At 36.4% G+C, this 21,702-nt stretch overlaps 1 protein-coding gene across 1 annotated transcript; it reads right to left on the reverse strand.

Moving 5' to 3' along the window:
- ptgis (prostaglandin I2 (prostacyclin) synthase) lies at positions 1-21,444 on the reverse strand. The gene is given in 10 exon segments (NM_001111160.1): positions 1-151; positions 2,625-2,776; positions 6,633-6,814; positions 7,650-7,788; positions 13,771-13,952; positions 14,066-14,190; positions 16,804-16,950; positions 17,226-17,401; positions 21,101-21,224; positions 21,339-21,444. Coding segments are annotated over 10 exon segments (1,443 nt in total). The 5' UTR covers positions 21,410-21,444; the 3' UTR covers positions 1-6.
- Positions 21,445-21,702: the final 258 nt, after the last annotated feature.

A 21,702-nucleotide genomic window follows, 5' to 3' on the forward strand; every position in this document is an offset into this window, starting at 1 on the left:
CCGCTGTCAAAATCTTATTCTGTAGCGTATCTCTAGATCACCCGCTGGTTGGAGAATGCCAAAGCCATATCGACTGGGATCCACCAATGGCACCGTTGCATTCTTGTCACACAGTTCAACATCAAATCGAGTCAGGATGGTGAACACAAGCCTAAAGAGATTAGAAAATGACAAAATAATTCCAAATGTTATTATAGTTGACCATTCATTCATTTTCCTTCGGCTTAGTTCCTTTATTTATCAGGGGTCACCAAAGCGGAATGAACTGCCAACTATTCCGGCAATTTTTTATGCAGCGGATGCCTTTTACACTCCTACTCTTTACGAGAAGTGGGATTTTTAATGACTACAGAGAGTCAGAATCTCAGTTTATCGTCTCATCGAAAGATGGCGCTCACTGACGGTATAGTGTCCCCTTCACTCTACTGGGGCATTAGGATTCACACAGACCACAGGTTGAGCACCCCCTGCTGGCCTCACTAACACCACTTCCAACAGCAACCTAGTCTTCTCATGTGGTCTCCCATCCAGGTACTGACTAAGCTCAGCCCTGCTTAGCATATTACAATTGAGAGATTTCTGAATGAAGGGTGCACCACTTGATTTTAAAATAATGAAGGAAACACACACTACTATCAATGATTATTTATTGTACATCAACATTGATCAACTGAAATTAAAATACACTACTTAAAACCAACAGTCACTTTTTTCTTATAAGAAAGTGAAAATAAATAACTTGCACTTTTGGAAACAAAATCAATGATTTTCAGTTTTGTTTATATTAAAAGTATAAAATAAGGAGGATCTTCTCTAAATAGAATTACTTCTGTAAACAAATATTTTAATGTAAATAAAAATGAAATGCAATGGATAATATGCTATTTCAAGGCATCTCTGACAGCTTTCAATCATTGTCAGGGAAGAGCAATGTAAGGCTCAAGAGTCCATTGTTCTACTTGATCAGAGATCAGATGTGGCTGCAAAGTGGCCAAAGAAGTAGAAATCAGCCACAGCCTTTAACTGTACAGGGACACGTAAGGGAAGTAATTTTAAAAATTGTCCTGGAAAAATTAGATCGATTAAGTTTCTGAATGTCAATATTGATTACTTTTCGATTAATCGCCCAGCCCAATGCTTAACCCCCAACCTAGAGGACCAGGAAAATACACACATACACTGCAGACAATTTAGCTTACCAAATTCACCTATTTTCATGTCTTTGGACTTGTGGGGGAAAATGGAGCACCTAATGGGAACCCACGCCAACATGGGGAGAACACGCAAACTCCACAGAGAAATGCCAACTGACCCAGCTGGGGCTTGAACCAGTGAACTTCCTGCTGTAAAGCGATTGTGCTACCCACTGAGCCACCGTGCTGCCAAGTTTTGATTTCATATAATTTAAAATGTACAATGTAGTATGTTGCAGGTTCAGTTGAGAATCCCTAAAATGATAACAGTAATATTTAGACCAAAGATGCCCAAAGTAGGGCCCATGGTAGCCTTTGATTTGGCCCGCCATCACATCTAAAAGAGAGGGAGTATAATGGGGAGGTGGTGTGTGTGTATGCCTTTGACAGAGATCGTCATTTTGAATTTAACGTAATGCTTATTTCTTTGTTTTATTGCTCGAACCAGCGACCTTCTTGCTGTGAGGTGACAGCGCTACTTTCTGTGCCACCCCCAAACATACATTTAGTAAATCTTTTGTCTATGTTCGTTTGGATTTTGATATACCTTTCATTTTGTTATATTTACAGCTCATTTGAATGCCTTGTTTTGGTAAAAATCTCTTACATTTTGGTAATTTTCAGTCAGTAGTTGGTAATTTGTTGCTGTTTGAGTGGATTTGACTACATCGGTGCTTATACTATAAAACAATGTGATTAAATGCATTTTTAACTAACGCTGGATGTGTTAGAAAGAAAAAAACACACACATTCACATCTAGGCATGGGATGATAACTGTTTTCAAGGTATACTGCGATTTGGAAAAGTCAAGGTTTTAAGACCCCCAAATATTTCTGTGATTTCATTCCTAAGGTATGTGTAAGATTTTTTTATTTACTTTTTTTTGTTTGTTTTTCAGGACAACAGTATCTCCAGCAGAAAAGATATCCAAAGACACCATTTTAAATGGTAATGAAATCTGTTTTTGAAACTAATGAAGACAGCAGAAGTCAATAATTTATTTGAATTATTAAGTCTGACATGTTTACTGCTCCCAAAATATTTTTAAAATAAACATATTGTGTTCAAACACCAGTTATTACAATAGTTAGAACAATACCATGATACTGCGATATTTCTATTCAAGGTTATCATACTATCAGAATCTTATACCGCTCATGCCTATTTGCATCTGTATTTACCATCAACCTCTTGACACTGGATTGACAAAAAACTAAAATCTTAATGCCTGGTGTAAATGAGCCCAAACAAGTGCTATTAATCAGTGTTGGTATAGTAGCAATGTACTGTATATACGTACTGTATATCTGCTAGTTGACATATTGAATCTGAATGGCCAAGTTAAACTTTTCCTCCAACAAAACTCGATTCCAATTGAAATGATTGGATTTTGCCCACAAACTTGTTTCGATGTTTGAAACCATACTCACTCTTTAATTGCATGAACTGCAAAATGGCGTCCTGGACAGAGGTTATCTTCGGTTCCCCAGGGCACAGAGGGATATTTCACCCTTGCCCCATTCTTAAAAAAGTCCTTCTTCTCTGTCCTGTCTGCATTAAGAAAGCGGTCAAACTGGAACATCTGTTGGATTACAAGGAGATAAACATAATTAATGACTGAGTTTTTGATTGGTGTAATGATATTTGTTGTACGCAACAGTCAAAACAGCATCAGATTGTCTAGAGATGAAACATTTGTAAAGCAATGGTATGTTCGCTGATCATTTCACTGTAATCCACATGGAATGATTTAACATGGAAGCTTGGATCAGATCTTCGGTTCTGGGTGCCAATGTACAATGTCAGCATTTTGGCCTATGATATGTTTATGTTGTGTGCGCCTGTTTCTCACAGATAGCAGCAGCAGTGACTATAAAATGTGACCCCTTCCCCCATTTTGTCTTTGTGCCAGTGGCAGCACTTGAATGGCTAATCCCAGATATTTTACTAGATTAGTCCTTTGACCTGTGCAGAATGTAATTCAAGCCTGATTATAATAGTGGATGTCAAAGTTCAATATAAACAGGTTTAGGTTAAGTCAATAATGTGAGGTGCGCTCTAGCCATATAAGAAGCAATTAATCATTGTCAAAAATAACTAAATAACTGAAATTCTATGGATTTACTGAATTTATTAGGTTTAAAGAGCCCATATTATGGGTTTTTGAAAATTCCCCTCCATGTAGTGTGTAACACAGCTCTAAGTGAAGTGAAGTATCCAGCTAAGGCTTAAATCTGTAAGAATACAGTGTTTAAAACGGTTGATTCATCTATAAAAGAGTCGACTCATAGTGCTTCAAACGAGTCGCCTTGATACCGACTCAATAGGCGTTTCGCCATGACGTACGAACGAAACCAAGTTATTCACGTGCACGCGCAAACCCGGGAGATTTCAAACCTGAGGCCCCGCCCTCTGACGCAGAAACCCAGACACACACACACACCCACAAACACACGCACACCCACAACAACACGCACACAAACATGCCGGTCGATTGAAGTAACACTGCAGATGGACATTATATTGAGTCTCTACCCAAAGATGAAACATCAGCATTATAACCAAGCAGTTGGAAACTTCTGGAAGCTACATGCTACAAAGAATACTTCATCTGAGTTTGTTAAAGGAAGGATCAGTAAAGAGTAACTGATGGACGTCAGGATGGGTTTCTTCCATTTCTCAAGTGTAAGTACGTGCGGTTAAAGTTGTTGCCTCGTTTACTCGAGCTTGCAAATGTATTTAGTTGTGATTTGTTACTTGTAACCGCGTGTACTGTATCAGGTTAACTGGATATATTATCTTGTCGCGTGCAAAGTCACGTTAAAAACGCGACGCGTGCTGTTTGTTTATGGAGCTCCGTGCTAGAGTTCTGCTCCCGCGATTTATTCGGAAATTTATTATATTATAAATTTCCGAATAAATCGCGGGAGCGGTCGGTAACGGGTTTAATTTGGGACGGGAGCGGGCTGTCTAGCAATATCACGGATATTGCTATGCGAATTAGAAAGAGAGAGTCTGCGTGGTGCTTGTGTGTGTGTGTTAGTGCGCACGCGCGCGTATGAGAGAGAGCGAGAGAGAGAGAGAGAGAGAGAGAGAGAGAGCGAACGAACGAACGAACGAGCTTTGTGCTGTGTGTGTGTGTTTATACAGACAGCTTGGCTGTCTGGACTGTATACTGGGTGATTTTTGGTTGTGTTCTCCGCTCTAGCGGGACCGGGCGCGGCGGGCAGAAAACGGAGCGGGTTCTCAGGCTAAAACCTGGCGGGTGCGGGCGGAAGCGGGAGCGTTGTCATCCGGAGGTGTGTGTGTGTTTTTGTGTGTGTGTGGTATGGCGAGTACACGACTGTCTCCTTCGTTCGGTTATCCGTGGCACTATCCACTCGCCATAGTGTGGCAGCTAAAATCCACGTCTACACTATCGAGCGTGTATGAACTGTGATTACTTTTTAAATTGCTGATTAGCTATTGGCCATTTCCCTCTCTGACTGAAGGCAGTCGACCAATCGCGACAGACTGTCATCGGTCCAATCAGCGCAGATTAGCTCCGCGCTAAGGAGGGGTTTGGGAACAAATGAATCACTGGACGATTCATACAGGAGTCGCTGGGATAATTAGCTAAAAATAAATGCAGATTATAAGACCATGAAAGTGTTTTTTGACCTTGCATGCATATTAGACTGTTGTTGGAGACCCTTACAACCAGGATATGACCCTATTTCATGTATAATATGGGCTCTTTAAATAATAAATGTTTATATTTGTTGTTTGAAGTTCCTATAAAAGTCTTATTACATTGTTTGCAAATTCCACATAAATATAAATCATGTTTTTTTATTTTATTTAAAATAATCTAATAATACCTAATTAAACCGTGATTCTCTATTTTTAGCCAAAAAGCCTGATAGACTATTGTTGTGCAATGAAATGTATCGTTGCTAACTGATGAGGAAACACGCATGGACGCATGGTGCTTCTTCATAATTCATTCATAGAAAGAACAGCCAGAAGGGGGAAATTGAATTTGTGCCGAATATTAGGATCATTGACCCATAACAATATACTGTACTGTCAGTATGTTTGTGTGCTTTTTATACCGTTTCTATTCTAATTCGCAGTTAAGTGCAAAAAAAAATCAACTTAAGTGCAAATCAAAGTATAAATAGCAGAAGCCAACAAATAGATTTTCCTTACCAGCAAATATTAATCCTAGACCAAATATAAAAGCAGACACTAACCCGCTATAACGTTGTTCTCAATGATTAAAACTACAAAAGACTGACAAAAACATTGTGAATCGTAGTTCTGCCATGGACATGAGGGTTATAAATGACTGAAAAACAGCTGCTGGTGAAGTACAGTATATTGATTGCAAGTGCTCAGATTGTGATCACATCTCGATTATATTCTATTGATATGGATTGCAAATATACATAGCTTGAAACAGATGGAAATATGACTGCTATTAGTATGATTACTATGGCGAGAGCTTAAATGGAGAAGTGCTCATTATATTGAGCGAAAAAAAAAAAAAGAAAAGACAGCTGGGAAACAACCTGCTTTGTATTTTTGTAGGAAACACAGTTTAGATCTTTTTAGGGTAAGATAATTTTGAGTTATTGCCATCTATCACTGAATGTGTCAGAAATATCGAAAACAAAACCAACTTAACTCGCTCTTTCAGCCCCCCTCACAAAGCTTGATCCACGCTGGCATTTCTCCCTTTGGGTTTTAGGTTTTGGAAAGGGAAATAAATTCCACCAACCCGTCCAAACTTTTAGGATACTGGGTATCAGATTTGCACAATCCATATGCACAACGCTTAGGCTTGTTTCCCTTGCTTGAAAACTTGACAGACGATTGGTATGTGGGTGTTTTCGAGTGTGTCTTAGCGAAAGGTTAATAAGTTAAAACAATCTTTTCATTTGATTAAAAAGTTAAAATGTTGACAATGTATACAACCATGTCTGATTAAAAAATAAATAAATATATAAATAAATAAATAAATATATATATATATATATATATATATATATATATATATATATATATATATATATATATATATATATTGTAATTTAACGCTTTAAACTGCATTATTTTATATTAAGATGTATTTCAAAAAACAGTAGCTTACTGAACAACAACAAAAAAAAAAAAAAAAACACCATAAAAACTATAAACTGTAACACCATATATAATTTTAATTTAAAACATCTGGTTGCAGTTCACTTAATGGCTACCAATGTGGATGATAATAACGTTTTTGTATTTCTCTTATAGCTGCTAGAGCCTGAGTCTATTTAAATTGCACCTATTTTTATAAAGTGAAAATCAATACACATTTCAAATTTTTCTAAACTCTTCTCTGGGTAATGAATTGATTTCTCCCCAAGTAATTCTCATCTTTCTGCCTGGTTGATTTTAGTATGAAAGTGCACCTCTGGCTGTTGGTGAATCTGTGGGTCCATTTGCGGGCTGATGAAGGGGAAAACGCACAGCCGATCGCCCCGTCGGAGATGGTATTCTTGCCCATTGCTTAAACGAATCTTTTTGTCCTGCGTCACATCCCTAGTGATGAGGGCAGCTGCAGTTAAACGCAGCGTCTCCCAAAGAACACTATCTGTAAAAACACAACAGTTGCTTTCATTTTAGTGAAATTGGATTTAGTTTCCATCTATCTATCCATCAGTCCGTCCGTCCGTCCTTCTGTCTGTCTGTCTGTCCATCCATATATCTATCTATCTATCTATCTATCTGTCTGTCTGTCTGTCTGTCTGTCTGTCTGTCTGTCTGTCTGTCTGTCTGTCTGTCTGTCTGTCCATATATCTTTCTATCTGTTTGTTTGTCTTTCTATCTATCTATCTGTCCATTTGTTTGTCCATCTGTAGTTTTTGCACTATTATCTATATATCTATCTATGTTTGTCTGTCCATCTGTCTACTTATCTGTCAGTGTGTCCATCTATTTGCCTGTCTGTCTGCCTCTCTATCTATCTATTTATCTGTCTGTCTGTCCGTCTGTCCGTCCGTCCGTCTATCCATTCATATATCTTTCTGTCTGTCTGTCAATCTGTCCGTTTATCCATATATCTATCTGTCAGTCCGTCAATCCGTCTGTCTGTGTATCTATCCATCTATCTGTTCTTTTGTCCGTCCATCCGTAGTTAATGCACTATTATCTATCTGTCTTACTGTCCGTCTGTCCATCTCTACTTATCTTACTGTGTGTCCATCTATGTGTCTGTCTGTCAGCCTGTAATTAATGCACTTCTATCTATCTATCCGTCTGTCCGTCCATACATCTATTTATCTGTGTGTCTCTCCGTCCGTCTGTCTGTCATTTTCTATTTTATGCGGACCTGTTAGGATCATCTTAATTGTGGTCAGTATATTTATTAAATATCTGTGGCTGTATTACAAGAGTTTTATTGTAACCGTCTCACCGAAGTGACCTACCAAAGACTGGAGTGTTTTTCTGTCTTTCTTCCAGACGAAGGTGTTTTCCACCTTGGATTTCCTCTCTTACAGCCCTCAGAGCTTCAGGGTGGGTGAGTAAGTAGCCCATTACCCAGAATGCAGCAGGGCCTGCGTTTCCCTGAGGACATAAGCATACCTTGAATTACTTTCAACCCTTTCAAAAAAAAAAAATCCACACTGAATGTCTAGTTTTACTCTTTAAAGCCTGTAGCATACTTATTTAAATGCCTAAAGTGACCTGACTCATGGTGAGATTTATGATGTTTCTTATAAGCTTTAACATGCAGCATATTGGTTCTCCATAAGCGGTTTTATATCAGCAGTGCTGTCAGTGTGTGTACAGCAACGCTGTTAAACCTGTCATACAGCAATCGCTGGGGTTTAGGGGGATTCCTTGCTGACAGACAAGGTCAGAGAGGGGTGAACACTATGTTAGGTGAATCTGTCTGTCAGTAAACCTGCTGATATCATGATAAAGCACAACGAATGCTTCCTGTGAGGGGAAATTCCCTGTGCTTATGTTACTATTACAATACACGCAATACATCATATTTTAAAATGACATCACATGCTGGATTTATATGACATGACATGTCTTTTTTTACAGCACACGTTTAATAAAGCATCTAGGTTCATGTTTTACTGGGCATTATAAATCACTAAGGTGCAGTTTTGTCATAAAAATAGTATCATTTCAAGCATTTATGTTCATTAAAGTATTATTAGGCATGGGCCGATATAAGATATATAATAACCTTGGATAAAAATATTATTTTTTCTGCTAAAGATGCTGCTGTCCTAAAAACAAAAAAATAAACAACAACAACAACAACAACAACAACAAAAAACACCTAAATAAAAAATTGTACTCATACCTTAGTATTGCAGAAAATTTTGCCGGTTTTAAAACCTTGACTTTTCCAAACCGCGGTATACCTTGAAAATGGTTATCATACCTAAGTAATATGTAGTAATATTTTGAAATATAAATCATTACAATTTTAATACATTATATTATATTACAATTTATAAAATATTACAATTTGTTTAGCATTTTTAAAAACATTAGGTATTATATACCATGCTCAGCATAATTAAGTACACCCCATTTTGAAACTTAATATTTTTATCCATTTCTCAGTGAATATAGTTAATATATTTTGGTGAACAAAAAATGATTTATTAAAAAAATATATTTATTAAAATAATATTTTAGTCGCCAGACATCTTTAGAAATAGATAATACATTTAAATTAATAAATGGATAAACATGGATAAATAAATTACAAACTACAAAATTTCAACAAATTTTCATAAAACTATTTTGTTACATTATGCTCTTTAAAATTGTTATTTATTATTTTTCCCTAACATAAATTTTGGTGTAGTAATTTTGGACTGTTATCATAAGTTTCTTTGTTTAATTGGCTCCAGATTTTACTACGGTACTAACTACTCTAATGTATATGCACATATGTCATTGTAAAGTATCTTATGGAAATATTGTTTAATTGAGATATTTGTGAGGGGTGTACTCACATATGTTGAGCAATGTACATTAGGCAATATGATATTAAGCTAATTATTTTGCAACTGTTACTCATTGTCAAGCACAATGTCCTCATTACAGTCATTAATATTCTAGATTTTATGGTTTTAGTTTATTCTTTAAGTAACATAATTTATTTATTTTTCTTTATAATTTAAATTTTTACTTAGCAATTTAATGCAACTTTACTTACTTAAATAAATAAATAAATAAATAAATAAATAGGGGCAGCACAGTGGTGCAATGGGTAGCACAATCGCATAATATAAATAAATAAATAAATAAATACATAAATAAATTAGGTCAGACTTTATTTTGATGGTCTGTTTGTTGAATTCAAGTTACATTACATTTACATGCCAACCAATTCTCAATAGATCATAAGTAGACTGTTAGGTTGGGGTTAGGGTTAGTGTAAGTTGACATGTACCTTATAGTCAGTTAAATGTCTGCTGAAGGAGCAGTATCAACAGATATTAAGCAGACAGTCAGCTAATTTTCAAATGGACCGTCAAAATAAAGTGTTACCATAAATTCATACACTTCTAAATTAACGGCACACTCCTCAGCAAATTACATTATTCATTAGTAGTATTAGTAAGGTGCAAACAAGCCGATGTAAATATGAGCAGGCATACACTAATAATTATGCAGTGAAGCCTTTTCTCTTCAGTTATACTGCTCCCATGTGGCTAAATTAAAGTATTGCTGCCTGCTGCTGGCTCTGAAAATTAGATCTATGCACAAACTTAAAGAGAAGGAACAGTTTTTATTCCAAAGCCATTTAACTCTGTTCCCATTTGTATATATAAACCACCTTTTAATCTGTCTTTTTAATCTTATTTTTGATGTAACATCACCTTCTGCCTAATATTTTTAAACCTTAGAATTATTGTTGGATGAGCTTTGAATGTTTTCCTTGTGGTGTTTATTTAGATATTTCATGTGTAAATGAATGTGTTAACAAGCTTAATTTGTACGTCTCTAATGTGCACATAATTCTGTCACATACTGTGTTGTAGATTCAAATGAATCATCAACACCTCCTTTGCATAATTTCCTCCTGTAACAATAGAATCATTCAGTGTGTGTTGTTTGTCCTCGGGCTATGGCGTCTCAGGTGTACTTTGGGCAGCCTGTCAGGTTTTGTGTTCATGTACTCTGAGAGAAGTCAGGAACTGAAATCACACACTCCTGCATTCCAGAAGTGACAGGCTCTTTTGTTTACAGTAAGATCACAGGAGTGCAAAACAGCCTATCCCTATGGCAACCTCAAGGTATTAGTGTGTCAGCAGTGTAGTTTTGATTATGATTAAGCATGCTTTCAGACAAAAGGACATTTTTTTGAACGCAGTAGCTCTTTATAATGTTTATAAAAATGAACTTTTGCTTTACTGAGTAGTTCATTTAGTTCAAACCCATGCAAATGCAACAAAAGATGTTCCTACAAGGAAAGTAACTGGTTATTTTTTACTGCAGAGCTCCTAAATGGATAAAAAAGCACTATAAAAAGTATCTATTCATGAAGTCTTTTCAAGCCAAATTAGTTTTTTGTCTATTTTGGGGCCAGGTAATACAAATTATCCACTTTCCTGTTATGTAAAAAAGTACAGAACTGAGGTACACGACCATTCAAAATAATAGGCTTTTTTTTGGATAGAAATCTATTAGGAAAGCCTAGAAAGGATGCATTAAATTGATCAGGTGAGAGTAAATGCATTTATAATTTCATAAAATACTTTATTTTAGAAGTCATTCTAAATGAATCCGTTTCTAGACTTTCAAGGTTGTTTACGGACGAATAGACAGACAGACGGATAGATAGACAGACAGACAAATGGATAGATGGACAGACAGACAGACAGATAAGTAGACAAATAGACAGTGTGTAGACTGATTTTAAAGGAAGGCTTTAACGCTTGTTTTTGTATGGAAAATCAAAAAGATATGACATTAATGTGCTAAAAAAAAAGCTCTTTTTATTCTGACACATAAAATGAATCCTTAGAATGTTCAACGTAATGCCAAAATAGCTGTTTTGTACTGTTATGTCAGTTTGTTATTAAAGTAAACAGGCTTATCCAAAAAACCATCAAATGTAATCTCACTGGCCACTTTATTAGGTACACCTAACTAATACCAGGTTGGGACCTCCTTTTGCCTTCAGAACGGACTTAATCCTTTATGGCATAGATTCAACAAAATACTAAATATTCCTCAGAGATTTTGGTCCATGTTGACATGATGGTGAACTCATTGTCATGTTCAAGAAACCAGTCTGAGATGATTCGTGCTTTTTGACATGGTGCGTTATCCTGCTGAAAATAGCCATCAGAAGATTGGTACACTTTGGTCATACAGGGATGGACAGAAACAATACTCAGGTAGGATGTAGTGTTGACACAATGCTCAATTGGTACTAATAGACCCAAAGTGTGCCAAGAAAATATCCCCCACACCATTACACCACCACCAGCAGCCTGAACCGGTGATACAAGGCAGGATGGATCCATGCTATCATGTTGTTGCCCAATTTTGGTGAGCCTGTGCAAATTGTAGCTTCAGTTTCATGTTCTTAGCTAATAAGAGTGGCACCAAGTGTGGTCTTCTGCTGCTGTAGGCTTAAGGTGTAATGTGTTGTGCATTCAGAGATGCTCTTCTGCATACGTCAGTTGTAACGGGTGGTTATTTGAGTTACTGTTGCTTTTCTATCAGCTTAAACCAGTCTGGCCATTCTCCTCTGACCTCTGGCATCAACAAGGCATTTGCGCCCATAGAACTGACGCTCACTGGATATTTTAACCTTTTCGGACCATTCTCTGTAAACCCTAGAGATGCTTTTGTGTGACAATCCCAGTAGATCAGCAGTTTCTGAAATTTTCAGACCAGCCCGTCTGGCACCAACAACCATGCCACGTTCAAAGTCACTTAAAATACCTTTCTTCCCTGTTCTGATGCTGCAGGTGTACCTAATAAAGTGGCCGGTGACTGTATCTAGCATATAGTCTCAGATAGCTTATTCAATCTTATATAACTTAGTGTATTTTCATGTCCCTGCTGACATGGAAACATATCCATATTTCTACAATCAGACCTGTTGTTTTCTTACTCTCTACGTTTGTTTTGTTTAATTTTGATAAGGTGAGGATATTTGCATTTTCATCTAAAGCTTGACCTCAGCTTTGTGAACGCTGACTGGATGTTCATTATCAGTTAATCGCATAACAGGTCTTTCCAAGTTATTTTTGCTTATAATCAGATAATAAAAAAAAGCATTTTCAGTGGCTGCAGTTCACTTAACAGCCACTGATCAATCATTTTTGCAGTGTATTCAATTTAAATGTCAGTATGTTAAAAGGACAATTAATAGCTTGTTTGGGGGGGGGGAGGGGGGAGGGGGGGGGGTCAACTTTTTCTGTAGCAGTTTGGTAATAACATGGGTAATACATGCTTCAGTGAATCACATTTATGAATGCATTTAAATTACATCTAATTTATTAATAAAATGTAATGTTTTCAGTGTTTTGTGGGATATTTAGAGACTATTTTAGAGGTTACTACAGGTCAAACTATACAAATAATACAAGTTGTTTGTGTATTTTTCTTTTTTGTTAGGTTACATGCAGATATAAACGCCTATTTGTTTTGTGAAAACCTAAGATGTCAATCAGTGCCAATTTCAGACTGTTGAATGATTTTTTTTTAACCCTTGATTGGTGCGATTGAATGCATCACAGTGGTATGAACCGTTATATTACAGATTTTTAATTACTATTATGTAAGAAAGCTGATATTAAAGAAAGTTCTTTCTTACTTTTAAACTGCTGACCCCCATACATCTTGTTTTGATGTCCTTCAGGGGGATCGAACGTTAATTAAGGCGGTCAACCCTCCCCCCCCCCAAATCACACCCTGAGTACAGTACAGTATAGTATGCATTGTTTACTTCCTTTTCCACTGTCAGAGGTACCAAAACAACACCTTCTTTGACACTTTTACTAAGGTTACATAGCACAACAGTACAGTACCATAAAATTAGAGCTAGACCAGAGAATTAATACTTATGTGTGCAACAACTCAAGGGAATGAAAACACAGGAAACACCATTTTTAAATACACAGCGGAAACACAACCCTGTAATGATACAATGACGAGACCCAGCAATAACCCATGGTCGACCTGATCTCAAACAAACCTTGTCGTCTTTTTTTAACAAAAAAACACACGCCAAGTTGCAAGAACACTATCTGCTGAACGTCCTTGGGGCCGTTCACGTGTCTCATCTAAAAACCAATTCCTCACATTTGACACTTATCTACATTTGATAAAAAGAAGTTGAACTTGCATAAGCAATAAGCATATGTGAATAGGCCATGAGGCTTTCTTCTTCAAGCTAAAAATGATGTTGATCTTTACTTTTTTTGGTATATACTTCAGCAACCAAGTAAAGGTACTGTTGGAAGTGGAAATACAAGCTTGATCGGGCTGATCCAAACCGAACTGTACTGTAATAAATCAGTGATGCACAATGATAGACATGGAGGAACTGACCTGTGTGACCCAGAGTTGCAGCAGCATCGCTCTCCTCTGCATCTCAGCATCAATGCCTTCATCTTGAAGTTGCTTTACGTAGCTTCCCAACCATGACTGCTCTCTTGGCTTTCTATCTAAACCTGATGGAGTCAGCCATTTCCACAGTTTTTCTCGTGCTGCACTTGCAATTTGTTTCTCCTCTGTTAAATGCAAACATGGACAACTTGGTGAAATTAAATATGAAATTAAGTTAAAATAATGAAAGAATGAACATTTGTTTCTCTTGGTATTTTTTCAACTGAAACATCATTACCTTTGTTGATTGTAGTTCGAGCAAGTTTAGGCAAAAGCTTGTCGAACCGGCGAAACTCCTCGTAAATTTGGGTTAGAGCTGCACTATCGTTATTCTCTGCGCCAAACACTGTCAGATAGCCAGTCCTGTAGAAATAAAGTCACATAGCATAAAAAAGCAATAAAAAACTTAAGAAGTTGCCCTTAACCCTGTTAAAGTGAATCAAGTTTTTCAAGACTATCAGTGGAACATTTAAGCTTTTAATTTCACCACTGACGCAAAACACCAACTGCCTGTCCTGAAGATGAACGTGAGATAACTTCCACATCTTGGGGAGGCTTGACAACATGACTTATCTGTACAATACAGAGTGATTATTATCATGGCAGCTTTTGGGTGGGACAGTCGATGCTTTTAGCTACAGAATACATTTCGAATCAAGTATTAATAGTCAAGCAGTGCATACGTAAGCTCTTCATGATGGTCTGTTGCTTAACAGAAAATTAAGTGAGGTTTAAACTTTAAGAACCTGCTCTAATAATAACTGTAAATTATGATATGAGGCAACACAGTGGCGCAGTGTGTAGCACATTCGTCTGACAGCAAGAAGGTCACTGGTTCGAGCCTAGGCTGGGTTAGTTGGGCATTTCTGTGTGGAGTTCTCCCTAGTCCCCGGGTGCTCCGGTTTCCCCCAAAGACATGAACTATAGGTGAATTGGGTGAGCTGAATTGTCCGTAGTGTATGTGTGTGAATGAATGTGTATGGATGTTTGCCTGAGGTGGGTTGCTGCTGGAAGGGCATCCACTGCCTAAAACATGCTGGATAAGTTGGTGGTTCATTCCACTGTGGCGACCCCAGATTAATAAAGTGACTAAGCCGAAAAGAAAATGTAATTATAATATGGTTGTCATAGTGGCGTAACAGATCACAAATCTCATGGTTCGGATCACAAAATGCTTTTTTTTAGTTGTGGATCAGACCATTTTCGGATCAGCTCAAAGGGAAAGAGACAAGTGTAATTTGCTTTTCATTTATTACAAAAACAGTACTGCAAGAAACATTTGGTTTTAGCAAACTGAACTTATAAACTGTAATTTTAGTAAAGAGTGACTATTATGGGTTTTAGAAAATGACCTTCCATGCAATATGTAACAGAGCTCTAAGTAAATGAAAACATCCAGCTGAGGTTTAAATCTAAAGCCTCCTTTCCACCGCACAAGACAAACGACAAGCGACAGACCGGAAGTCATTCATCTCCAATGGAGAGTGGTCCGGGAGCTGCGTGGAGTTCCAATCATCCAATATTTTCATGTATGCAAAAAATTCGGATCCGAATTGAGCTGCGGATCCGTTGAAATATTTGAACTCCTGCAACTAGATCCTATGCGACCGGCCGACCGGATGTAATGTATTCCAGTGTTGCTCAAGCAGGTCCGTGTGATGACATGAGAAATAGGAGTTTATTTGGATTTTTTTTTAATCAGAAAAAGTCTATATATATATATATATATAAAAAATTCTATTCATAAATGTAAGTAATAAATAAAAATATAATTTTTTATGTTTAAAAAAATGCATTTTATAAGACAATGAAAGTGTTTTTTTGACCTTGCACGCCTATCAGCATGTTGTCGAAGACCCCCAAAACCAAAACCTTTTTAATGGAAAATAGGGGCTCTTTAAAAACAAAATGAAGAATCAGCTGATTTAAAATTAATTGTAAAATATATTACTGTAACTACTGTTGCTGATAACAATATATAAATCTAACATTTTAATTTATTTATTTTTAGTCTCATTTTCATTCATAAAACTTCATGTTAGTTGTGTCATTTTTGCAGAATTAATCAATGCCATATTTCTGATGGCTGGTTGTCTCCACCTATTCGTTAATGTAGTTGCTGCCTAAAACTTTCATTTTTGAGCGTCGTTAAACCCATATGACGGTGGTTTTAATATTTACCATAAACGTCAGTGGTTAAATCTAAACTATAAACTGTTATTCCAGTACTTCTGTGTTATTTGACTGTTTTAACTTCAGGACTAACTCAAAAGGCTAATGACTCAATCGCTTTCTTGATTTTTGCATTTTCAGATTTGAGTGCAGAGATTCGAAAGATTAATACATATATGCAAATCACAATCATTTATAATTTATGTTGCGTGGGTGTTGAGATCTCGATCTTTCAGTGATTAATCTTGCAGCCTACACCGAATGCACTGATGCAGGCTAAACAAGTATAGTGATAGAAAACACCTTTAATAACCTTAGAAACCCACCACATCCTGAATAACCTAACCACAACTTCTTCCATCATCATTATATTTTACAGGACAGCCTAAATGCTTTAATACATGTGATTTGAATGATTCGAGAGGCGATCTCTCTGTTATCATCACAAATTTTGCAGTAATCTACCAGTAAAAAAATGTATTAATCCGTGGGTCACATGTGTTCTGAACCGTGGGTTGTGATCTATATGAAATAATGATCAACCGTGATCCATAACACTCCTAGTTGTCAGGAAGTGGCCATTAGGTTTTATTGCAGACTAAATGACGAATGAAAGTTTAGATTGTACAGTGTTTGCTAAACATGATAATAACAGCCTGAGTATTGAAATTCTGCTTGCAGCTGTGGTTCAGCTAGATGTGCAAAGCTGTAACCTGTCAATAGTTTCGAAAGGCATGTGGTGAGATGAAAAGCGTGTATAATCTTCGTTGGTTACTGGTATGTTGATTTTAGAGGTTGGCTTACTTGAAGAGCAAGCTGTAGCAAAGATTGAACAGTCCATCTTTTTTCCACTCAGATGTTTTGAGACCCATTTCTGAAGGGGTCATAAGCAGGCGGAGGTTGTTCTGCATTGAGTTGGATAGTTGAGTCAAAGAGGCCCCTTGAAAATGCCTAATCAAACACATTAAGTACATTATTATTTCATCTTTGAAATAAATATTTAACATCTGAACTCATCAAGACAGACATACTCTAACACATTCAAAGAAGATTCCTTGGATTTACAATTTTTTTAAGTTAAGTGGTTGTAAACAATTTTTGGGGGGTTGAATTTAAACAAACAAATTAGGTTGAACATTACTAAATTCAATTTGTTTGTTTAAATTTATTTGCAACAATTTTGCAGACATCTTTTTTTTTCAGTGTAGATGTTATCAGCAACATACATCTCTGCTCGTTTCTTCTCAGATTCAGGGTTGTGACTGGGCAGAATCATGTTGAAGATTCTCTTCATGAGAACCTGAGCATAGCTGGTCTGGTCAAGAGATGCCACATCTGACAGAACGGCATCATAGCAGTTTGAGTCCAGCAGAACGGTGATATATAGTCCAGCTGCACGCACCTGAATCAAATTAGATTGGTGTGGTTAGTGCTAAAAAAAAACAAGCTGACAGAGGAGATGCTGCGAGAGCTCAAGATTGTTATCTAAGAAGCTCTAATACTCAGTTAAAAAGATTTCTAAGAAAACAGCAATCTGAGTACAGGTTATGGGAAAGGCCGTGAGACTTTTGACTGACAGACGCTTCAAAGTGAGAGGCATCTAGGGCACGTACACAAGTATATTTGATTGTCAGTTCATCTTTAAGTGCTTAATCCTGTTCTGTACACACACTGTTCAATAATTTATGGGAGTGTCAACGTGCATTCAACAACCCAATTAACTCCTGAAAAGTGCAAGTATTGAACACATTTGTGAAAAATATGTCCAGTGTGTTTAGAACGGAGTTGAACAGCCAGTTGTTATTGAAGCATTTACAGTAAATAAGCACCCAAGATATTCTGGAAGATGATGACAGGGAACGAGGTATGAGCTTGACTCATTTGTTTTTCTCAATCTTCCTAGAAAATAATAATAATTAAAAAAAAAAAAACAGCCGCAAACAAGAGCAAGCCTATAATATATTTAAAACTAATCCTTAATCTTGGAAATAAATAATCTGCTAAGCATGGGCCGGTATATGTTTCTGATGGTATAATAACCTTGGATAAATATTTTATGTGTGATTAGTGCTCTAAAATAAGTTCTTTTTAAATGTCTGGGGAAAAAAATCCCCATTGAACAAAATACATTTTATTTTAGGAAACATTTATAAAATTTTGGAACAGTAAACATGTCAGGCTAAATAAATAAAATAAATCATTGACTTCTGCTGTCTTCATTAGTTCCAAAAACACAGATTTCATGACAACACATTTAAAAACACATTAAAAAACCCTTTCATATACCTTAGGAATGGTATAACAGATGATTTTAGTGGTATTAAAACCTTCTTAAATCCAAAAACTTTCTTAAATCCAAACTGCGGTAAAACTTAAAACCGGTAAGTAATAATAATACCTTTTATTTATAGGCGCCTTTCAAGGACACCTTACAGCATATCGCAAGCACCTTATAAAAATAAGAGCAGTAAAAAAACTATCAACATTATATTAAACCGGCAAATCATTTAAAGCTATCCTAAACAAAAAAAGTTGCTATCTGAGATTTAAAATTGGAAATGGCGTCCACCTGGCGTATGTGCAAAGGCAGGGAGTTCCATTCAACTAGAAGCCCTGCCACCAAATGACTTCATCTTAAAGTTTGTAACAGATAACAATGCAGCAGAAGATAATCTCAGTGAGCTCAAAGGAGTGTACAAATGAAGAAGACCAGAAAGGTAGTGAGGTGCCAAGTTATGAGCTTTGTATATTAAGAGAAAGATTTGGTATTGTATAGGATAGTGAACCGGGAGCCAGTGCAGGTGAAAGGGAATCAGAAGCATGCGAGCAGGTAATTATCCTTGCTGCTGAATTCTGACTTAACTGTGTCTATAAAGTTGCTTATCAGGTCTATAGTCAAAAAATTAGTCTATAAAATCAGCTCATGCCTATAGTCCACATACCAAAATATCACAACCTGCATCTACATTCTGTATTAAATCTATAATCTGGATCACTTAAGACCACATACACCTAATAAGCATATGACACTGTACGTGAACTTCTGCAATGGTGTGCACTGTGAAGCTGCCTTCCAAACATAACACAAACAGGACACCTTTGTTGAAAAATCACAGACCATGATGAGCCTTTGGTTGCTGTAATAATACTTCAAAAATAGCAGATGCCTAAATACACATGAAACCGGAACGTTGGTTACGACACTGTTAATCACAGCATTTTACGGAAGTGAGTCATGTTTCGCCTATTCATAGTTATAGTTAAAGTTAAATGCTCATGTCAATTTAAAAACATTGCAAGGTGTGTGTGCCCAAAGTGCCCTGACATTCAACATAAGAGCAGCTTCTTATTGTTCTGTTGTCTTTATTAGAATGGGGATGATGCGGTGGCTCAGTAGGTAGTGCTGTCGCCTCACAGCAAGAAAGTCGCTGGTTCGAGCCTCAGCTGGGTCAGTTGGCATTTCTGTGTGGAGTTTGCATGTTCTCCCTGCGTTCGCGTGGGTTTTCTCTGGATGTTCTGTGGGGGGTTTCTCCCACAGTCCAAAGACATGCGTTACAGGTGAATTGGGTAGGCTAAATTGTCTGTAGTGTATGAGTGTGAATGAGTGTGTATGGGTTTTTCACAGAGATGGGTTGCAGCTGGATAAGTTGGCAGTTCATTCAGCTGTGGCGACCCCAGATTAATAAGGGGAATAAGCCGAATAGAAAATGAATGAATAAATAAATATTATAATGTGTAAAATACATGGATCTTTAATAGCTTCTAATTTACTGTTTATATTTGCAACAAAATGTTACATTTGGTAATTAAGATTCTGCAGACCTATCAACCCCATAATCAGCCACATGAGAAGTTGCATTTGTAAAATGTAATGTTATATACTGTAGTAATACAGTGCTCAGCATAAATAAGCACACCCCATTTTAAAAATTAATATTTTAATCTTTTTCTTAGTGAATATGGGTCATATATTTTGCTGCATTTGAATAAAACAGATGTATTAAACAGATATATTTAATAAAATAATATTTTAGTCATAGAACATTTTTAGAAATTAAAAATAATACATTTAAATTCATGCAAAGTATTGCAAAATAATGACAAACTACAACATTTCAATAAAACTTCACACATTTTTTGTTGCTTTTGATTTTTTGCTTTATTTTAAGTTTTTATTTAATTATTTCCCTCACTTTAAATTTGGGCTACACATTTTTGATCCATTATTGTAGGTTATTTTGTCAGATAAGCTCAAGATTTGGCTTAAGTACTGACTAAACTAATATATATGCACTAATATAATATTGTAAAGCATCCTATAGAAAATATTAATTTAAATGAGAGATCTGTGCGGGGTGAACTCATACATGCTGAGCACTGTACAATAACAATTACAATCACAAGACATACAATTGTGTAAGCTTTACTTTCTGGTGTTATGTGTGGAGGAAAGAAAGCAGAAAAGCGTTCATGCAAACATTATTCATTATAAAAATTATAATTATAAAATCATTATAAAAAACTATATTATTCATAATCTTTATGCAATAACTGTGGTAGTTGATTGGGAAATTCATTACTTTTATTTAACATGTTCTACTAAAACACTTACAGTCTTTTTGTTACACATTACACGTGTGTACTACTATAACAACTAGACTAAATTATGCATTATTATGCAGTAAATGTAGAAGAGCTTCATTTTAAAATTGCAAAAACAGTATTGTACGGTATAATAAATTGACAATAAGTGCTTATAGGGTAACTCTAAAACATACAAAACACATGTCATTGTTTCGCAGTATTTCCTTAAATGTATTGTAAATACAGATACAGTAGGGTACATTTAAACTATGTTGCTAGAACTATCATTTTAAACACATTATGTGACGTTTTGTTAGTTGAGTGACTATACGAAATATTCTAACTATTTAAAAACTCAAACTAAAAATGCCGAAACAACAAGAAGAAGGAAACACAGCCTTTTCACTGCACCAAAGCTACGCATGATTCTCCTTATGTCAGCTTCACTTTATGTCGAACAACTACTCTAGCATTATGTCACTGCATCAAAACATAATAACATGACCTTAGAACTCACTGTAAAAATGTCTCCGTGCTTCTCTTTCATCCGTGTCAGAAATTTGGCAGCATCTTTTCCAAACTCGAGCGCGTGACCAAGCCAAGGAATCATTCCTTTATCAAGTGGCGGTTCATTTCTTCGTCTGCAAAATTGATATTAAATGCGTGAATATTATAAGTGCGTGTTTTTAAAGTTCAGTTCTCACTGAAAGTGTCGTCTTTCATATCAGAAAGCTCGTCAGACAGGTCGGGCTCACCTTGTTCGTCTCCCGTACAGTACTATTACCAGAATAGAGAGTCCCACCAGCAGAAGAGCAGTCCACATCATGACAAGTAGCCTATGTTTGTGTTCTTCTGCCCTGGTTTACAGAAGTTAAATACTTACTAACTAACACACGTCACACCCCATTACGAAATCACAACTACAGCCATGGGCGTGTAAATGTCTGAAAATGACGAGACCTGACGAAGCCATCTAGCCTGATAGTTTCAGTGTTTAGTATGTGACGGTTCGTCATGATGATTAGCGATGAAGCATAAACAGACATCGAGTATACTTTCAACGAAACTCGCATCAAAACGATGTCGCCAGTTTGGGAAATATGCAGCGTCGTCCTCCGA

This window comes from Danio rerio, chromosome 6 (genome assembly GCF_049306965.1).
Source record: "Danio rerio strain Tuebingen ecotype United States chromosome 6, GRCz12tu, whole genome shotgun sequence".
Classification (NCBI taxonomy): Eukaryota; Metazoa; Chordata; class Actinopteri; order Cypriniformes; family Danionidae; genus Danio; species Danio rerio.